Source organism: Emys orbicularis, chromosome 2 (genome assembly GCF_028017835.1).
Source record: "Emys orbicularis isolate rEmyOrb1 chromosome 2, rEmyOrb1.hap1, whole genome shotgun sequence".
In the NCBI taxonomy this organism is placed as follows: domain Eukaryota; kingdom Metazoa; phylum Chordata; order Testudines; family Emydidae; genus Emys; species Emys orbicularis.
The window spans coordinates 166,707,843-166,729,201 of record NC_088684.1 but is presented as its reverse complement, the minus strand read 5'-3'; the positions used below and the strand labels follow the sequence as shown (position 1 = coordinate 166,729,201).

The window sequence follows — 21,359 nt, the reverse complement described above, 5'->3', positions numbered from 1 at the left end:
TGATTCACACATCTTGTGGTGTTGATAGCACTCCAAACAAAACAAAACAATGCTCCTAAATAGCTTTTGCTCAAAATGAAAAAATGAGCCACAGTGGAGAGCTTAAAAAAGGTGACTCAATATTATAAACAGAGAAAGCCACAGAAAAGGAAGGGGGGAATATACATGAATACAGTTAAATTTCGAAGATAAAATATTTTTTGAAGGATGGAGGCAATGAATTGATTCAAAAACTTAAACATACAGAGTTTAAAAAAATCAATTCTTATTTTTCAATACACATGAACTGGAGCCTACTGTCATTGCTAATCTCTGTATGTAGAACACATGGCCTGTCGTAATAAATAAAGCATCAACACAAATACTATGGGGTTTGTAATTTTCTTATTTTTCCTATATGACTTCCAGTTCTCACATTACTTTAAAGATTACCTTATGGTGAGGATTAACATTAAGCAGCAGAGGAGGGATCATACTGACAGCTTCTTGACGACTAACGTTTCCCTAAAATAAAATGAACATGTGTGCAGTATCCATTAGATCTTATGCAAATGTGATTTACTTCACAATAAAACATTAATAGTGCTGTATAAATGAATGTGCACTGAAAGTCAGTACTACAAAACACCATGCAACTTTCCCCCTTCCCCCTCCCACAACTTTTTCCTTCTTCCCTGTCATAGATGCAGAAAGTTTCTCCTTTGCTCTCCTCCTTTAACCACTCCACTTGCTCCAATGACCTCATCCCATCTTCTGATCCCTCTCACACTCACTCCTCCACTTCCTTACTTTTGTCCTTAACTTTCCTCTGACTCCTTCTTCTCACAATATAAACATGCCTCAGTCTCTCCCATCTTAAAAAACCCACCCTTCACCCCACTTGTCTATCCAACTACTGTGCCATCTCCCTTCTACTACTAAATTTCCAGAACTATAATCTACAGTCCACAATCCCTGTCTGGAGCTCCTCTCCTTCAATTCCACCCTAGACCTTCTCCAATCTGGCTGCTGCCCCTTGCGCTCCACTGAAACTCCTCTTGCCAAAATTTCTAATAATCTCTTTTCAGCCAAAACTCAGAACCAGTAATCCATCCTCATCCTCCTTGAAGTCAGCCAACTTTGACACCACCAATCACACTCGTCTTGAAATCTTGTCTTCCTTTGGCTTCTAATTGCTTCTTCAACATGTCCTTTGGAGGGTCCTCCTCCTCTCCCATTCCAACTTTCTGGGGGGAATATTCTACAGGGCTCTGCCCTTGTCTGCCCTTCTCTTGCCCCTTTTCTCTGGGTAATCTCGTCTGCAATCATAAATTCAATTACCATCTCTTTGCCAATGATTCACAGATCTCTCTTTCTTCCCTCCTCCAGACATAAGTCCTTCTGTCCAAACTAAAATCTCAGCATGTCTCTCTGTCCTCTCCCTCATGGATGCCTACCAATTAGCTCAAGCACAACATGGCTAACGCAGACGTCTTAATTTCCCCCCCAAAAAACCTTTTCTCAATGCCACCATATTGCCTGTCACTCAGGCCTACAATCAGGGCATCATCACAGTTTCAGATCTTTCTCTAGGCCCTCGCATCTAGGCTGTCTAAACCTCACAAATTCTTTCTCCACAACATCTCTAAAATGTGGCCTTTCCTATCCATTCACACAGCTAAATCTCTCAGCCAGGTGCTCATCTCGCACCTAAATTACTACAACATCTTTTTCTCTGGCCTTAAATACAGTCTTTCTCGGCTCATATTCATTCACAATAGTGTGTTATTCCATGATTAAGGATCCTAGGCACTATGGTAACATAAATAATAATAATAATCATTCTGACATTACACTCATTCATTCTAATTTCATTACAAATTTAAATATCAAGCTCACACAAAACTGACAAATATGAGCCAAACAAACAACATTACTTTATCCTGTTCAAACTTCTCTTCTTTCCCTTAAGATTAGGGATGTATTTGATACTCAAGAGCAAGCAACTACAGAAAGTGGCTCCAGTCAAGCATAAACAAACCCAAAAAATCAAATTAATAAACCCACAAAAATAGAAGCCCTAATTATAGACTAAGTGATCACTATCATGGATTGTCTACTCAGTGTAGCAAAGTATCACCCCTGTGGTGTTTGTAAGCACGCTAACATGTACCACTCTAACTGTCCCACGTAGATCCTGCTGGCATTAACGTGAACTAGGGACCTGTTAAGAGTGCATCAGCACTTCCTACATGGGGCAGTTAAGAGTGGAGCAAGTTAGGGCTTTGCAAATCACACCCTCTAGAGCACTTCATCAGTAATACGTAGACAAGCCTTCACTTCCCAATAAAAAGTGTTCCGGTTCTAAAAAGAAAATTCAACTTTGGACACAATTCATTTGTTTGTTTGTTACATTTTATTTTTAAAAAAAAAAGCCTTACACATTCTGTCTCGCTAACCAGGAACTGATGAAACTTTTCCAGCTGTGGTGACTTCCGCAAGATTTTTCTGCTCAAGTTAGTGTGCCATGCTAGCTCTTCTGGATACCTGATAAAACAAAGAGACACCCAGTGCAAACTCATGACAAACTAATGCAATCTCAAAAATCTTTCTAAACGAAAATATACAGCCACTTTTCTTTAGGCAATTTACAAACTGTCTAAATTATTTACATTCAAGTTGTCTGAAGTGTGCAGAACACAGTACAAAATTAAAATACTTAAGATGGTCAAATCAGATAAATATTAGACTTTAAGATTCCAGTCTTTAAACAATTCTGTTACAACTCTAACTATGACTCTTTCATTGCAACAGCTTAGCTGAATCCATATCACAGATACCTAGGCCAAAATCTGTCATGGGACCATCTGAATCTCAGTAAGAAAATGTGTAAACTCAACAGAACAGGACATTATCAAATAACAATATTCCTGCTCCTAGCTATGATGTCAGTACTGGATACACTTTGTGAGGCTATTATTAATCTTTACACTAAAGCAACATCACAGCGAACAACGGATATGCCTGTAATTCACAGCAGACTATCAGAAAGCTCACACAAACCACTGCCTCAAAAACTTCCTCTGGACTATACTTTGCTTGTGCTGTGGCAAGCGGTCAGCGCACAGCGAAGTACAACCCCAACAGCATTCCCTCTCATTTTTCACACGTGTGCGGAATGAATTTTGTTATGTGCACCAATATGGAGACAAAATTCATGTGGTGAGGAAGGGGTTGAGGGGAGGGGTGGGGGGGGCTCAGGGCTGGGGCAGAGAGTTGGAGTGCGGGGGGGGCTCTGGAGTGGGGCCAGGGATGAGGGGTTTGGGGTGCAGGCTGCCCCAGGGCTACAGCAGGGAGAGACGACTCCCCCAGCTTTCTCTCCCTAAAGCAGCACCTGAGGTGGAGGGGAGAGGCGCCTCTCCCTGCCACGGAAGCTCTGGGGCCGGAGCCGCAAAATAGGCACCTCTTCCCCTTCCATGGCAGGTCCGGGCTAGGGCGCATCTGTCCCGTCCACAGCAAGCCCGGGTTTGGGCTGGGTTGGGCCCAGGGGGAGAAGCGCCACTCCCAACACGGTAGGTCTGAGCTGGGGCTGGGTTGGGGGTGCCTCTTCCCCATCCGCGGCAGGTCTGGGCGAGGCTGGGTTGGGGTCGGGGCGCCTCTCCTCTGGCCGTGGCAGGTCCGTGGGAGAAGCCACAGCCCTGAGCGCCTGCACAGTGGTTAATACGCTGCTGCACAGCTTAGAGGGAACTTAGCTCCACAATCAGACAAATTAAGACTGATTCTGAAAAATGAACTGAAAAATAGAGATTCTCTCCTCCCTCATTTACTTTGTTTTCTCAACTTGTAAATGTACCTTTTACCAGAGTGTTTATCTTTGTTTGCTGTACTTTGAACCTAAGACAGAGGGGGGTCCTCTGAGCTCTTTAAGTTTGATTACCCTGTAAAGTTATTTTCCATACTGATTTTACAGAGATGATTTTTACCTTTTTCTTTAATTAAAAGCCTTCTTTTTAAGAACCTGATTGATTTCTCCTTGTTTTAAGATCCAAGGGGGTTTGGATCTGTATTCACCAGGAGTTGGTGAAAGGAAGGAGGGGGGAAGGGTCAATTTCTCCTTGTTTTAAGATCCAAGGGGGTTTGGATCTGTATCCACCAGGAGTTGGTGAAAGGAAGGAGGGGGGAAGGGTCAATTTCTCCTTGTTTTAAGATCCAAGGAGTTTGGATCTGTATTCACAGATCTTTTTCTATTCAGTTATAATAATCCTAGGTGATCACTAGTAACTTTTCAAATAACTATGTGGCCTTTTCCTTTTACTAAAAAATATATATGATGTAAAAAAAATTAATTCTATAAGAAACTTCATTTTGGGTATTAAAATGTGATGGAGAAATATTTGCCAAAAACAGTACTATTGAGCAACCTAAATCCATTTTGAGTAGCACCAAGAAAGTTATAATATCTATAAAAATTATGTCTGTAATGCTAAAAGGGTGATCAGTTATATGCTTTAAGATTTGATTAGCCAGTGGGTATCTTTCAAGAAAAAAATATTAGCCAAATCCAGGGTTCAACCTTAAGATGAGTGAATTCCACTACTAACAGTATATATGTTAATTATCAGATAAGGTAGAAAAGGAAGAAAGCAAGCTAAACTCTTGAAACAACATATTCTGAGTTTACAAAGTGTCTTCGTTTTCTTACCACTTTAGTGGTTGTGGCACTTCAATTTTTTGCCCATCAACTACCAGGTCCTGCAACTCCTTGAAATACTTGTTCTTCAAGCAGTGCAGAATTTCGTTTGCATGGCTAAAGAAAGAACAAAATGTTTTTGATTAAAAAACAAACAGTTGATTTATTTGAAGAGTGCAATGAAACAAAACTGTTCTGTGTATAACACTTCCATCTGGGGCTGAGTGCACCAACTTCATAGTGTTCTGAACCCCTCATGGCCCAGAAAGCAAGTAACCAATATTAACCCACAAATTATGTACATTACCAATAAACAAGTAGTACAGATCATATAACCCTGCCTTATCATCAATTCTCTCCTATTTCTGTTTGCTGGTTACCGTCTACCATCCAGATTTTCCCCTTTCCACTTTAAGAAGCAAGATCACACTTTTGTTGTTGATCCTGCATACACCATCTGTCCAGCAGCTCCAGCAACAACACAGCGAAGCTGACGCCAGTTTCACTTTGCTGCTCCTGTTGGGTGAAGTGCTATGTGTACTAGTGTAATTCTGTGCTGCTGCTCCTGTTGCTGGGGGCACTGGTCAGGGGATGTGCAAACAGGAAAAAGAAGAATGAAGAATTAATCACAGAGGACCATAAACCCCTCTCACCTGGGGCAGCTTTTTTCCACCATTGCCATCTCTAGCCTACAGATGAAAGTAGTTACAGATTGCACCGAAGAAAGGAAATACCCCCATGATAACCCCTCCCCGCACCGGGGACACCACCTGGCAGGAGGAACAGCAGGGGGCGGCTGCCGAACCCCTGGGGCTGACACCGCTTCCGTGTATCACGTCTCGCGCCATCGGCGTCCCTAGCGGGCGTGTGCAGCTCCCCCCACTCTCCGCAGCAACGGCCTTTTGCTGAGCGCTTCCTACGCCCGGCGACTGGCCTCTCCCCGCGGGCCCGCGCTCACCTCTTGTAGCCGGTGATGCGTAGAGTGGCGGGGAGCGGCTCCCTCAGCGCCGCCATGAACGGCTCCCACTCGCCCTCGGGCACAATCCGCAGCTCCCGGTAGTAGCGCTCAAACAGCGCGTTCTCCTTGACGATTTCGGGGTAGCCGCCTTCCCAGCCCTGCAAGAGGCGGCGACGAGCGGATCAGACACGGCGCGGGGAGGGGAGCAGATCGCCCCCCGGGCGCGGCTCCCGGGTTGGGAAGCGGGAGCTCCCGGCGCGGGGGGGGGGGGGGGTCTCTCGCGCGAGGATCTGACTAGGAGTCAGGGATCCTTAGCGCTCCCCGGGCCCGAGCAGCCGATGCGTGCGGGGGGCACAGGCGCTCGGCCCACGGGACCTTCGCGGCGTCAGTGAGTCGGCTACAGCTTAGCGCCCTCCCCCCCCACACCCCGCTCCGCCCCGCCCGGCAGCTGCTCACCGCCTGCTCCCGGCCCTGCCCGTCCCCGCCGCCTCCCCGCTCGCGGCGGCGCTGCTCCTGCTGCTGCCTTTGGCGGTTGCGCTGCCTGCGGCCCATCGCGCGCTGTACGAAAGCGGCTGCTACCGCGCGCCACAGAGTGATTTTCCCGCAGCCGAAGGACAGCCGTCACCCGATGTTGTCACGTGGCACATGCGGTGGCCTGGTTTCTGCGCGTGCGCGGGGTCCTTGCCAGCTGACTGCAGTGCATGGAAAGCCCCTCAAGGGCTGCCCTCGAATTCGCCTGCAGCATAAACTCAACTGTGCTAATTTTCTCCTTCGTTGAGCCAGCCGGCAGCGGGAAGCGCCGTTATTTTAATGAACCGGGGTCTGCCTGGCGGGGAGGACATCTCTGTGTCACTTGAGGGGATTCATTGTTTTATATTTTTGGACTAGCGCTTATCAGGGACAGCCTATGGGCATGCTGTCTTTAGGCGCCTGTGTGACGTCCACATGAGGAAATAAGGGTAGGGACTCTGCCCGATTTCTCAATTTTGTATTGGCTAATCTAAACGATTGACAGCCCAGCTTCTCCAATCAATGCTTGCACAGATCGGGTACCTGGCTCCTGCCGTCCTATGTGGATGAAAAGCTGCACCAGACCCTGCCTAAGGACACATCCCCAAATAGCGTCTGTGTGGTCGTGATCACTGCTCAGGGCGAGGGCAGTTAGCTAGGCGGGGCTCTGGCTTAGCGCAGCTGTCCCTACCGCGTCGTGCTGATTGGGTGGCCTGCGACGAGCCTCCCTGCTGCCTGTCCCGGTGCTAGTATAGCGCCGTGCCCGCGCCGGCGAGGGTTCAGCGCCTTTTGCACGTAGTTGTCTCGTTGGTGCCGCGTGACCAAACCCCGCCGTTGCTACCCGCGCGCGGCTCTGAGGCACCGGCCGGTGGGGGCTGAGTGCGCCCGGCCATGGAAGCGATGGGCGGGTTGTGGCAGTGGCTGTCGGGGCCAGAGGAGCAGCGACTGCTGGAAATCCTGTCCTACGGGCTGGTGGGCGCGGGAGCGCTCTCCGCGCTGCTGCTGCGCTTCGTGTGGATGCCGTACGGGCGCTACTCCACGCGGCGCTTGGGCTGCCCTGTGCCCGTCCGCCTGGCCTGGGCGCTGCAGGAGCTGCCGTCGCTGCTGGTCCCGCTGGGGCTGAGCCTCTTTAGCGGCGCGGCCCGCGTCTCCAAGTGGCCGAACCGGGTCCTGCTGGCGCTCTTCATCGGGCACTACGCACACAGGTACCAGCGCGGCTCCCCGCAGCTTGTCCCTCTGGCCGGAGCGGCACCGCTGGTTCCCTCTGGCAGGCCGCGCTCCGCAGCTCCCGTGGGGAAACCCCAGCGTGCAGGGGGCTGCCAGGAGTAGGGTGACCAGATGTCCCGATTCTATAGGCACAGTCCCAATTTTGGGGGTCTTTTTCTTATATAGGATCCCATTACCCCTCACCCCGTCCCAATTTTTTACATTTGCTGTTCGGTCACTCCAGCCTGGAGGCTCAGCCCAGCCTGGGAGTTTGTCCAGGTCTGGCCCTGAGACAAAAAGGGACAAGATTTGCCAGGCATTTGGTGTAGAAGGTGGTGGCATCATCTTGAAGAGCCCCTTGCTCCTGTGACTTCACCCTAGGGCAGTGGTTTTCCATTTTTTTTTCTAGCGACCCAGTTGAAGAAATTTGTTGATGCCTGTGACCCAACGGAGCTGGGGAGGAGGGGTTTGGGGTGTGGGGGTGAGGGTTGTGGGGTGGGGCTAGGAATGAGGGGTTCAGGGTGGGGGAGGCAGGGGGGTGGGGGAGGGGGTCAGGACTCTGGGCTGGGGGTGGGGCCCGGGATGAGGGGTTTGGGGTGTAGGAGGGGGTGGGACCAGGAATGAGGGGTTTGGGGTGTAGGAGAGGATCAGGGGTCTGGGCTGGGGGTGCAGGCTCTGGGGTAGGGCCAGCGATGAGGGAGTTGGAGTGCAGGAAGGGGCTCAGGACTGGGGCAGAGGATTGGGGTGTGGACTTAGCTCAGGCAGCTCCCCGTCAGCAGCGCAGCGGGGATGCTAAGGCAGGCTTCCTGCCTGTCCTGGCGCAGCAGACCATGCTGCGCTGCAGAAGCAGCCAGCAGCAGATCTGCCTCCTAGGTGGCGGCGCACAAGCGGCTCCATGCGGCTCTTGCCTGCAGGCACCGTCCCCCACCAGCTCCAATTGGCGAGGAACCGGCCAATGGGAGTGCGGAGTTGGTGCTCAGGGCGAGGGCAGCGCGCAGAGACCCATGTCATCGTCGCCCTCCCTTCCCCGTCCCCCGCCGCCTATGAGCCGGACCTGCTGCTGGCTGCTTCTGGGGTGCAGCGCGGTGTCAGAACAGGTAGGGACTACCCTGCCTTAGTCGGGCAGCACCACCAACGGGACTTTTAATGGCCGGGTCGGCGGTGGTGACAAGAGCCGCTGCGATACAGTGCCTTTCATTCCGTGACCCAGTACTGGGTCATGACCCCAGTTTGAAAACCACTGCCCTAGGATGACCAGGTGTCCTGATTTTATAGGGACAGTCCCAGTATTCAGGATTTTTCCTTATATAGGTACCTATTACTCCTCAGCCCTGTTGCAAATTTTCACATTTGCTATCAGGTCACCCTACCTCACTCTGGTTATGTCTACACTATGAAATTAGGTCGATTTAATAGAAGTCGATTTTTTAGAAATCGATTTGATACAGTCGATTGTGTGTGTCCCCACTAAGCGCTTTAAGTTGGCGGGGTGCGTTCACAGTACCGAGGCTAGCGTCGACTTTAGGAGTATTGCACTGTGGGTAGCTATCCCACAGTTCCCGCAGTCTCTGCCGCCCATTGGAATTCTGGGTTGAGCTCCCAATGCCTGATGGGGCAAAAACATTGTCACGGGTGTGTGACGTTGTGCAGTCTATATGGTTTTATAAAAACTTGATAATAAGTCAATATAATGTAACTGGGATGGTTTTAGAGAAAATACGGTAATAAGTGAATGTAACGTAACTGGGATATGCTTCATGCAAAAGGTCTCTATAAGCTTTGTAATGATACCTTACAAATCTACTGAGTATGATCATCTGATTCGTATAAATGTACCACTCTTGTATCTAAAACTAGAGATATAAAATGTAACTCTGAGGGCCTATTGTAATTATGTAAAGTGTGGGCCATTAATGATGGTTTGGAATCTTGATGACTCCCATTGTCTGCAGATGGCTGTTTACCTGTGAGTCTCCCTGTATATGTGTGTGCTGGCAAGTGAGTAATGAAGTCTTGCAGTGACATGTGATCATGTCACCTGAACTGGAATCCATCTTTAACCTGGTGCTTTTCCAGTTAGGGGGGGTGGAAACCCAGAGGGACAAAGGGTTCCCGCCTTATGCAAAAGATATATAAAGGGGTGGAACAGAAAAGAGAGAGAGAGGAGCCATCATGAAGAATCCCCTAGCTATGACCTGAGCTGGAACAAGAGCTGTACCAGGGGAAAGAATTGTGCCCAGGCCTGGAAGGTGTCCAGTCTGAGAAAAACTTACTGAAGCATCTCTGAGGGTGAGATTATCTGTATTTAGTTTGATTAGACATAGATTTGCGCATTTTATTTTATTTTGCTTGGTGACTTACTTTGTTCTGTCTGTTACTACTTGGAACCACTTAAATCCTACTGTCTGTATTTAATAAAATCACTTTTTATTTAGTAATTTACTCAGAGTATGTATTAATACCTGGGGGAGCAAACAACTGTGCATATCTCTCTATCAGTGTTATAGAGGGCGAACAATTTATGAGTTTACTCTGCATAAGCTTTATGCAGGGTAAAACGGATTTATCTGGGTTTAGACCCCATTGGGAGTTGGGCATCTAAAGACAAGCACACTCCTGTGAACTGTTTTTAGGTAAACTTGCAGCTTTGGGACAAGTGATTCAGACCCTGGGTCTGTGTCTGGAGCCAGACTGGAGTGTCTCGCTCAGCAAGACAGGGTGCTGGAGTCCTGAGCTGGCAGGGAAAACAGAAGCAGGGGTAGTCTTTGCACATTGGGTGGCAGCTCCCAAGGGGGTTTCTGTGATCCAACCTGTCACAGGGTGGTTCTGGGTACATGTGGTCAGGCCTCCATCCCTCCGTGAAAGCAACGGCAAACAATCGTTTCTCGCTTTTTTCCTGGGTTTCCCGTGCAGACAGCATACCACGGCAAGCATGGAGCCCGCTCAGCTCACTGTCACCGTACGTTTCCTGGGTGCTGCTGACAGACATACTGCAGTGCTACACAGCAGCATCTTCTTGTCTTGCGGACGGCAGACGGTGCAATACGACTGTTAACCATCATCGTCGTCTCGTGGGTGCTCCTGGCCGACCTTGGTGAGGTCGGTTGGGGGTGCCCAGGCAGACATGGGTGCTCCTGGCCGACCTTGGTGAGGTCGGTCAGGGGCGCCTGGACATAAATGGGAGTGACTCCACGTCATTCTGTTCTTTAAGTTTTGTCTAATGGAGATTCAGTCCTGCCTGGAATATCATGCGAGCTGGAGGCTTTTGCCTCAGGCTGCTCTCCCAGTCGGCAGCACTGCGCGATCGCACCTACCCATTGCTCCCATGGTTCATGAAACCTGGACAGTAGTATGGAGCAGTTCAACTATAGGCTGAGCAAGTGCAGAATGGTGGTAGAACGTGCCTTTAGACGTTTAAAAGCTCGCTGGCGCCGTTTCCTGACTAGGCTGTTTGCGATTAGAAGAGCACAGCAAGGCGCGCTGCACATTACAGAGGCTTTGAAGACCAGTTTCATAACTGGCCACGCTTCGGTGTGACAGTTGTGTGTGTTTCTCCTTGATGAAAACCCGCCCCCTTTGTTGATTTTAATTCCCTGTAAGCCAACCCTGTAAGCCATGTCATCAATCGCCCCCCCTCCGTGAGAACAATGGCAGACAATCGTTTCGCGCCTTTTTTCCATGCAGACGCCATACCATGGCAAGCATGGAGCCCGCTCAGATCACCGCGGCAGTTATGAGCACTGTAAACACCACGCGCATTATCCTGCAGTATATGCAGCACCAGAAACTTCAACAGCAGGCGAGAAGGCAACAGCAGCGCGGTGACGAGAGTGATGAGGACATGGACACAGACTTCTCTCAAAGCACGGTCCCTGGCAATTTGGACATCATGGTGGTAATGGGGCAGGTTCATGCCGTGGAACGCCGATTCTGGGCCCAGGAAACAAGCACAGACTGGTGAGACTGCATAGTGTTGCAGGTCTGGGATAATTCCCAGTGGCTGCGAAACTTTTGCATGCGTAAGGGCACTTTCATGGAACTTTGTGACTTGCTTTCCCCTGCCCTGAAGCGCAAGAATAACAAGATGAGAGCAGCCTTCACGGTTCACAAGCGAGTGGCGATAGTCGTCTGGAAGATTGCAACACCAGACTGCTACCAGTCAGTTGGGAATCAATTTGGAGTGGGCAAATCTACTGTGCGGGGCTGCTGTAATCCAAGTAGCCAACGCGATCACTGAGCTGCTGCTATCAAGGGTAGTGACTCTGGGAAATGTGCAGGTCATAGTGGATGGCTTTGCTGGATTCCCTAACTGTGGTGGGGCGATAGACGGAACACATATCCCTATCTTGGGACCGGAGCACCAAGGCAGCCAGTACATAAACCGAAAGGGGTACTTTTCAATGGTACTGCAAGCACTGGTGGATCACCAGGGATGTTTCACCAACATCAACCAATATTCCCATAGTTGTTACTGCTTGCTGTGTGCTCCACAATATCTGTGAGAGTAAGGGGGAGACGTTTATGGGGGGGTGGGAGGTTGAGGCAATTCGCCTGGCCGCTGATTACACGCAGCCAGACACCAGGGCAGTTAGAAGAGCACAGCAGGGCGCGCTGCGCATCAGAGAAGCTTTGAAAACCAGTTTCATGACTGGCCAGGCTACAGTGTGAAAGTTCTGTTTGTTTCTCCTTGATGAAAACCCGCCTCCTTGGTTCACTCTATTTCCCTGTAAGCCAAGTGCCCTCCTCTCCCCCCTTTGATCACCACTTGCAGAGGCAATAAAGTCATTGTTGTTCCAAATTCATGCATTCTTTATTAATTCATCACACAAATGGGGGGATAACTGCAAAGGTAGCCCAGGAGGGGTCGGGGGGGAGGGAAGCACTGGGTGGGGTGGTGGATGAGGGGAGGAGGGAAGGACAAGGACACACTGCACTTCAAAACTTATTGAATGCCAGCTTTCTGTTGCTTGGGCAGTCCTCTGGGGTGGAATGGTTGGGTGCCTGGAGGCCCCCCCACTGCGTTCTTGGGCATCTGGGTGAGGAGGATATGGAACTTGGGGAGGAGGGAGGTTGGTTACACGGGGCTGCAGCGGCGGTCTTTGCTCCTGCTGCCTTTCCTGCACCTCAACAATACGCCGGAGAATTATCAGTTTGATCCTCCTGTAGCCTGAGCATTGCTTCCTGCCTCCTCTCATCACGCTGACACCACCTATCATCTTGATCCCGCCACCTGTTCTTGCGTTCTTTTTGTGCTTTCCTGCACTCTGACAGTGTCTGCCTCCACGCATTCTGCTGGGCTCTTTCAGTGTGGGAGGACTGCATGAGCTCAGAGAACGTCATCGCGAGTGCGTTTTTTTTCGCCTTCTGATCTTCGCTAGCCTCTGGGACAGAGATGATACGGGGAGCGTTGAAACATTTGCAGCTGCGGGAGGGAAAAAAAGAGAGAGTAGTATTTAAAAAGACACATTTTAGAGAACAATGGGTAGACTCTTTCACGGTGAACCAAGCTGTTAACATTACATAGCACGTGTGCTTTCTTTACAAGGTCGCATTTTGCCTCTTACATTGAGGGCCTGCCGGTTTGGAGTGAGAGATCACACACGCAGGGCCGGCAGGCAACAGAATTCGGCTTGCAGGCAGCCATGGTAAGCCACAGTCTTTTAGCTTCTTTAACCTTCATAATATGTGGGAATGGTTTCAAACAGCAGCGTTCTCATTTCCCATACTAAGCACCTGTTGGGTTGGCCATTTAAAATGGGTTGGCCATTTAAAAGGAGGGGCTGCGGTTTTCGATTTAACGTGCAGCACAAACCCAACTAAACCCCCCACCCTCACACCAAATTCTCTGGGATGATCGCTTCACCCCTCCCCCCACCGCGTGGCTAACAGCGGGGATGATTTCTGTTCAGCCACAGGCAAACAGCCCAGCAGGAACGACCACCTCTGAATGTCCCCTTAATAAAATTCCCCTATTTCAACCAGGTGACCCTGAATGATATCACTCTCCTGAGGGTAACACAGAGAGATAAAGAATGGATGTTGCTTGAATGCCAGCAAATACCGGGACCATACGCTGCCATACTTTGTTATGCAATGATTCCAAACTATGTGCTTGTGATTCTGGGACTGCATGGTCACCTGTGCTGATCAGCTCGCCCCGCTGGCCAAACAGGAAATTAAATTCAAAAATTCGCGGGGCTTTTCCTGTCTACCTGGCCAGTGCATCTGAGTTGAGAGTGCTGTCCAGAGCGGTCACAATGGAGCACTCTGGGATAGCTTCCGGAGGCCAATACCATCGAGTTGCGTCCACGCTACCCCAAATTCAACCCAGCAGGGTCGATTTCAGCACTAATCCCCTCATCGGGGAGGAGTACTGAAATTGATTTTAAGAGCCCTTTAAATCGACAAAACAGGGTAGTGTGGACAGGTGCAGGGTTAAATCGATCTAACGCTGCTAAATTCGACGTAAACTCGTAGTGTAGATCAGGAACTGTGTGCCTGGTCATGTTGGAGAGGTTGGAGCGGCGTGCGCTTCGAAATGGCAGGGGCTGAGGGTAAGGACAGTAGGGTGAGGTAATGTCTTGCGTGTGAGGTGATGCTGGTCATGTGGGGACAGGGTCATGCTGGGATGGGGTGCGAGGATCCTGGAGCAGGGTACTGAAATGTCAGGTATTCTGGGAATGCATGAGTCATTACCCTATCTCTGCATCTTGCATACACGGGCTCCCACGGGGCTGGGCTCACTGGTGTCTCAGGGTATGTCCACGCAAACTCAGGTTTGAGCCCAACCCCCCCTTCTGTCCACACAGAAACTAGTTGGATTTGGGCCTATGGACCCTGCTGGAAGCAGTGGGTCAGAGCTCAAATCCTCCTCTTATGCAGCTCAGAGCTCATGTATTCTGCAGTGTGGACACCGTTCAAGTGAGAGTCCATCTACATGGCCTGGTGGCAGAAGCTTGCCAGACTCAGGGTAGTAGGGCCTCATGCTATAGCTCTAAAAATAGCTGTGTAGACAGCATTTTGAAGTTGTGTGTCCAGTACTGGGTTGACTCTGGCGCCTGTGGTGCTAGGCACACACTCAGAAGGGGCCCCGGTTATAGGAGTAACCGCAGTCAGAGCAGTTACTGCTGCCTGGAGGAGCTGTAGCTCAGCTGGAGAGAGAGAACTGACTCCCAAGGATCCGGCTCTGGCAGAGATGTAGGTACCAACTCCGTGCTGCCCTCGGAGGGATCCTATCTGCCCTCTCCCACACCCTACTGTCCTTACCCCCAACCCCTGCCTCGCTCTGGGGACAGACCCCCTCCCCGCCCTATTGTGCTCTTGCCCCCAGCTCCTTCCTCGCACAGGGACCAAACCCACCCTGCTGTGCTCTTGTCTCCAGCCCCTACCTCGCTCTGGGGACTGATCTGCCTCCTGCCCTGCTGTGCTTGCCCCTGGCCCCTGCCTTATTTCAGAGACCAACCCAGGCAGGCCCCCTAGTAGCCCAGCTCTGGGCTCCCCCCCCAGCGCTGCCGCTGGTGCTGCCCCGAAGCTTCCTGCTGCCCCAGCCCTGAGTTCCCCCGCACACTCTGCCAGTGCCCCTCACTCCCAATCCACAGCTCCCTGCGAGCCCAGCCCTTTCATTTTGTTTCTGCACTGCAGTCATTTACGGTAAGGCGTGTGGTGTCATGCTGTCAGCAGCGTATGTACGCACTGAAGTATACTGCAGGCATGGGTGAGGAGCAGAGCAGGAGACTATAAACCTAGGAGAACAAACAAACAAGTCCAAGAAAATAATGATGAAAAAACATTTAAGTGGCGCTCAAAAATGGAGCCGTAAAGCAGAAGTTGAAGATCAGAATGCAAATCTGTGTTGCATAAGCAGTTGTTTCATTAATAACAGTATAGAGACTCCTGGTGATGATATTAATACTACTAGTACTACTGGTACTGATGAGTATGTAATTAATGATACTAGTATGGCAGTGGGTCCAGTCTACATTGATGATGGCTGTGAAGAACATGCTGTTTCTTTCCTTTCGCCAAATAAAAAACACAGTTATAACCTGCTGCTGCAAAACACACCAGCGTGATTACCTTCTTCCGATGCTGCCCTGTGGACTGTTGATGCTTTCGCTCAGCAGTATTGCTTAGACACAGGCCCTGATTTCTGCCAAAATCGCGATGGAAAATATGCAATATCATCAAGACAACATAAGAACAAAACAAGGTAATTATAACTTTTTTATATACTTGAGTCATTTTATGAGATCAACTTTTCTCAGCAGGATTACTATTCATTTTGTGAGACAATTGAAATAAACTGATTTTTGTTGTCTCTAATTATAAAAATGTACATTCTAGTTTGCTTACTCTCTTAATGCCCCCACAAGTGTGCCTATATTCATCATAAATGTTGGAGAGTGTGCATTAATATTAAAATGTATTTTATTTTAGGAAACTCTGTGATACAGTCTTCAATCAGGTGTCCCCAAATGGTGAAACTATTGAAAGGCCCTGGCTCATATGCTCACCATTGACTGGCTGTGTCTTCTGTTTTGTGTGCAAATTGTTTTCTGTGAATAACACATCTCCACTAGCCAAGAGAGAATTTGATTCATGGAATCAAATTGGCAGACTTGGTGACCACGAAAATTCTACTGAGCACTGACAAGCTCTCACCACTTACATAATCGTTTATCAAAGACAAACCTTGATAAACATATAGGTGTATTAAAGAAGGAAATTACTGGACAGAAGTGTTGAAATGAGTTGTATCAGTTATAAAATTTCTGACAACATGAGAGGGACTAATGAAACCTTTGGGAGTCTTAATAATGGCAATTTCCTTGGCTGCTTAGAGTTCTTAACAGAATACGACCTTTTCCTGGCCTGCCACATCGACAACTATGGAAATGCTGGTCATGGCACAACATCAAATCTATCCTCAACAATCTGTGAAGAGTTCATCAAACTCATGGCTAACAAGGTAAAGAAGGATATTGTGGATGAGCTAAAATTGGCTAAGTACTTTCCCTTCAGTGTTCATTCCACGCCATACTGATCAGCTGACATTTATGTGAGCTACGTGCTGAATAACTACCCCTGTGGAACATTTCTTGAATTTTGTTCCAGTTACATCGCATACAGGCCTTCATTTATTTAATGTTATCAAGGAAACCCTAAGTGATGAACTAAATATCAATCTAAAGCACAGCAGAGGTCAAACATACGGTAATGCTAGTAACATGTCTGGCACTTTTTCTGGTGTGCAAGCTCAGGTCATTGCAATCAGTGAGAAAGCAGTGTACATCCAGTGCATGACCTGAGTGTGTACACCAAGTCTACATCCAATGCATGACCTATGTGGTGTTGCTGTTTCAGAGTCATGCACTGATGCAATCAGTTTTTAGATTTGTCCAAAAACTGCATGTGTTTTTCACAGGATCAACTTATTGCTGGGACCTCTTGTGAGATTCTATGAATGAGGAGCCATCTGAGGCCAGTAAGAGAGCTCGAACAGATGCACTTTGCTGTTTATCATGCAGCTACAAATCTGTGCTTCAGGCTTTTGGTGCAGACACTGCAGAAGAGTGACACACAAGCAGAGGCAAACTCATTTGTTGAAACCTTGGATTGTTTGGAGACAGCATTTATGACAACATTTCGGAGTAGTAGCTGTACAAGAATAAACTAAAACATACCAACTTCCACAGTCTGAAACAATGGACTTAGGCACAGCTGTGACACTGCTGAACTCGCTATCTGAGTTTGTGGCAGCACGATGGAAAATTTTTGAAGAATACCATGAATCTGCAACATCTTAAGTTCTACAGCTAACTTTCAGTTACAGTGGTAACATCATCCAAAGCGTATGGCTGATGAGAGTGAAGAACCTGCTGTTTTGCTGAATAGTGAAGAGAAGTTCAAAGTTGAATAATTCTATCTGACTCACTTGTCAGCCATCTCAACAGAAGAATTCATGCATATTCAAAAATAAACAACCGTTTCTGTTTTTTTAAAAGGTGACCTTGACAGTACTGTTGTTAGTCTCTCAGAAGTTTAATTGAATTCTATTCAGAGAACCTCAATAAAGAGATATTTGAAGAATGGGTACCAGGGTGCTCACTTATAAAGCAGTTTGCCTCCAAGCTGTTATCACAAGCTCTGCCTACACTGCAAATGCTGACCATAATCAACATGCATAATTTGCAAACAACGTTTCCAAATGTCTTTATTGCACAACGCTGTGACGTTGTGCAGTCTATATGGTTTTATAAAAATGTAATAATAAGTGAATATAATGTAACTGAAATATGCTTCATGCAAAAGGTCTCTTGTAAGGTATCATTACAAAGCTTATAATCTACTGAGTGTGATCATCCTATTTGTATAAATGTATCACTCTTGTACCTGAAACTAGAAATATAAAATATAACTCTGAGGGCCTATTGTAATTATGTAAAGTGTGGGCCATTAATGGTGGTTTGGAATCTTGATGACTCCCATTAACTAGGACCATTGTCTGCAAATGGCTGTGTTTTACCTGTAAGTCTTCCTGTATATATGTGTGCTAGCAAGTGGGTAATAAAGTCTTGCAGTGACATGTGATCATGTCACGTGAACTGGAATCCATCTTTAACCTGGTGCTTTTCCAGTGTGGGGGGGGTGGAGACCCAGAGGGACAAAGGGTTCCCGCCTTATGCAAAAGATATATAAAGGAGTGGAACAGAACAAAGGGAGGAGAGGAGAGGAGCCATCATGAGGAATCCCCTAGCTACCACCTGAGCTGGAACAAGAGCTGTACCAGGGGAAAGAATTGTGCCCAGGCCTGGAAGGTGTACAGTCTGAGGAAAAAACTTACTGAAGCATCTCTGAGGGTGAGATTATCTGTATTCAGTTTAATTAGACATAGATTTGCGCATTTTATTTTATTTTGATTGGTGACTTACTTTGTTCTGTCTGTAACTACTTGGAACCACATAAATCCTACTTTCTGTATTTAATAAAATTACTTTTTACTTATTAGTTAACTCAGAGTATGTATTAATACCTGGGGAAGCAAACAACTGTACATATCTCTCTATCAGTGTTATAGAGGGTCTGTGTTGGAGCAGATGGGAGTGTCTGGCTCAGCAAGACAGGGTGCTGGAGTCCTGAGCTGGCAGGGAAAGCAAGGGTAGAAGTAGTCTTGGCACATCAGGTGGCAGCTCCCAAAGGGGTTTCTGTGATTTAACCCGTCACAGTTTCAAAATGTCTTTATTGCACAATGCATTTACCTGACACTACCAGTCTCAAAGTGCAGTGGTGAAAGGTCTTTTTTCACATTTAAAAAGTGCTTTACGTGCTACAACAGTTCAAGAAAGACTTAACAGTCTCAGGCCTGGTCTACACTACACAGTTTTGTCGAAAAAACACTGGCTGTGTACACACTGCAAAGCTGCTTCTGCCGACAAAACTCTCCTGCTTTGCCACCAAAATAAAACCACCTCAATGAGAGGTATAGAGCTTTTTTGCACAAATTCATATTGACAGAGTGTGAGTGTAGACACCACGCTTTATGTCACCGTAAATGGCCTTCAGGAGGTGTGCCACAATGCCCATCCTGACTGCTCTGAGTCAGCGGTTTGAACTCTGCTGACCTGCACCAAGGCACACAGGCATCAGCCCCTCCCCCTTGAAATCACTGGGAATTTTTTTAATTCCACTTTGCTTGCTTGGCGTGGACATCGTATCTTCCCAGCTGACCAGGGTGGCTCCATACAGCTCCCGCTTGGAGCACACCAAAGCTGTTGGATCTGCTGAGTACGTGGGGAGAGGAGGCTGCACAGTCCCAGATCCACTCCAGCTGCAGAAACTTCGATACCTACAGGCAATTTCTCATGGCTTGTTGGAAAAGGGCTATGAACAGGACATGCACCAGTGCCATGCGAAGATAAAGGAGCTGAGACAGGTGTATCAGAAGGCAAGGGAGGCAAACCATCGCTCTGGTCCTGCGCTGAAGACCTGCTGCTTCTACAAGGAGCTGGATGCCATCCTTGGTAGCGACCCAACCTCCACCGCTACAAGCCCTGTGGATACTTCAGCGGGGCTGGAGGCAGTGAACAGTGGACTTAACACCAAGGACAAAGTCATGGATGAGGAGGTCGAGTTGGAGGATGATATGGAGCACACAGCAGGGTTGTCTGGTGGCGCAGCGAGTCAGGAACCGTTTTCCATACGAGAGGGGTCTAGCCAGTCCCAGCAATCCATCTCTGACATGCATAATGCAGGAGAGGTAAGTGATCTTTTTGAGTTGATGCTGCTCGGTTATATGAGGTAGAGCTCTCCTTTGCTCTGTATATTCTAGAAGTGGGTGAAGGGATGGAAATATACAGAACTACTTGTGTTTGTGTGTGTTCCACATTCCCCTGTGCAGCTAAGCAGCGTGGTGGAACGGTGTGTTAATGCACACCAAAATTTCAGGGAATCTTTCAAAGAGATCTCTAGGAAACATTCCTGGACGTACTTGCCTATTCTCTGCCAAAGATTCCATGGCAGAGCTGTTTTGTTCCTTCCCCTATTGTAGGAAACTTTCCCGTGCTACTCAGCAATAATTTTGCAGGGACCAAAGCGGCACACAGGCAAGTAGCATAGGGACTGGATCTGTAGCCACACATGTGCAGGAGATGCACCCTTTCATCCTTGCTTACCCTCAGGGTGAGATAATGGTTACAGTGACCCCCTGCCTGTGGAAAATGGTGGCGGAATTTACAATATTGTCCCTAGTCGATGCACTGATCCCCTTAAAAAAACACCTAGACCCTTAGCCCCATCTTGAACGCCCAACCCCCACCCAGGCCACACTCACCATGTTCAGGGCATTCACCGAGATATGTGCTTGCAAGGGGACAGTGAGAAAGTGATTTTTATGTTAAGAAGTGTATTGATTCAATTCTGTGCATGAACTAACAATCATGCTTCTGTATATTGTTTCTTGTGCTTCTGCAGATTTGACCTTCAGGGCAACCTCTTGCACACTGGCTTGTAGACATTGCAGATAAAGAAGCAACCAAGGGGGAGCAATGAGGACATTTCAGAGAGGTGCTCCAATCTTCAGAGGCCAGGAAAAAAAAAAAGAATCAAGGAAGTGGAAAGAGACCCTCAAGGAAAAATTTAAAATAGAAAGACAGGACTGAAAGGAGAGTGAGGAGCAAATTGTAAAGGACCAGGAGTAGATGATTAAAGTGATGGAAGCGCAAACAGAGATGTTGAAGTCCCTAATCACGCTCCAGGCTGAACACATGCATGCTCGCCTCCCCTCCCCCCCCCCCACCGCACCTGATCCAGAATGGCTTTCCATACCCTCCCCAAACTTCTCCCACACATTCCTTGCAACTTACCGGAACGTCTCAGTACCCCCATTCGCTTCACACCTTCATACAGCTTCCGAAATGATAGCTGGACTTACACATAGCATTGCAGGGCAGTGTAGGCTCTCATAGCGATCTTCTTTCCCACCATACCTTTTGGGGTATTGTTAATTGGTATTTAATAAAAACAACTCTGAAAAATGAGTAATCTTTATTTATCTCCTACACATGGTGATTGATGCTGGTAGTAATGCAGAGTGGCAGTTTGATCATTTGCTGACTACAGATCCCAGCCAGGAATCATCACAATTTTCATGCACTGGGGCAAGTTTACAAAGCATTGCAGAGTGCTATATGTAAAGATACATTATTGGTGCTCATTATCAAAATGTTGTCTCAAAGCCTTCCTGATTTGAATAGCACCCCATTATGCCCCTTTAATAGCCCTGGTATCTGGCTGCTCAAATTCAGCAGTCAGGCGCTCCACCTCTGTGCTCCACCCTGGGGGAAACTTTTCCCTCTTAGCCTCATAAATATTATGGAGTGTGTAGTAGGCTCCTTATGACCATGGGAATGCTGACATAAAGGCAGTGCCAACATGCTTTTAATCTGCCAAATGCACATTCCACGGTCATTCTGCACCTACTCAGCCTATTGTTGAAGTACTTGTTGCTGCTGTCCAGGT

General features: G+C 48.1%; 2 protein-coding genes across 2 annotated transcripts in view; one reads left to right on the top strand and one right to left on the bottom strand.

Moving 5' to 3' along the window:
* NSUN2 (NOP2/Sun RNA methyltransferase 2) overlaps positions 1-6,179 on the bottom strand; it is a 62,527-nt gene extending 56,348 nt beyond the window's left edge. Inside the window, exons 1-5 of the mRNA XM_065398836.1 lie at positions 6,084-6,179; positions 5,628-5,785; positions 4,682-4,786; positions 2,421-2,526; positions 433-504 (exon numbers count right to left, since the gene is read on the bottom strand). Of these exons, the coding sequence (XP_065254908.1) occupies positions 433-504; positions 2,421-2,526; positions 4,682-4,786; positions 5,628-5,785; positions 6,084-6,179 (537 nt within the window). The remainder of the gene's footprint in view (positions 1-432; positions 505-2,420; positions 2,527-4,681; positions 4,787-5,627; positions 5,786-6,083) is intronic.
* Positions 6,180-7,028: 849 nt separating this feature from the next.
* SRD5A1 (steroid 5 alpha-reductase 1) overlaps positions 7,029-21,359 on the top strand; it is a 59,448-nt gene continuing 45,117 nt past the window's right edge. The window contains exon 1 of the mRNA XM_065399546.1: positions 7,029-7,342. Within this exon, the coding sequence (XP_065255618.1) occupies positions 7,029-7,342 (314 nt within the window). The remainder of the gene's footprint in view (positions 7,343-21,359) is intronic.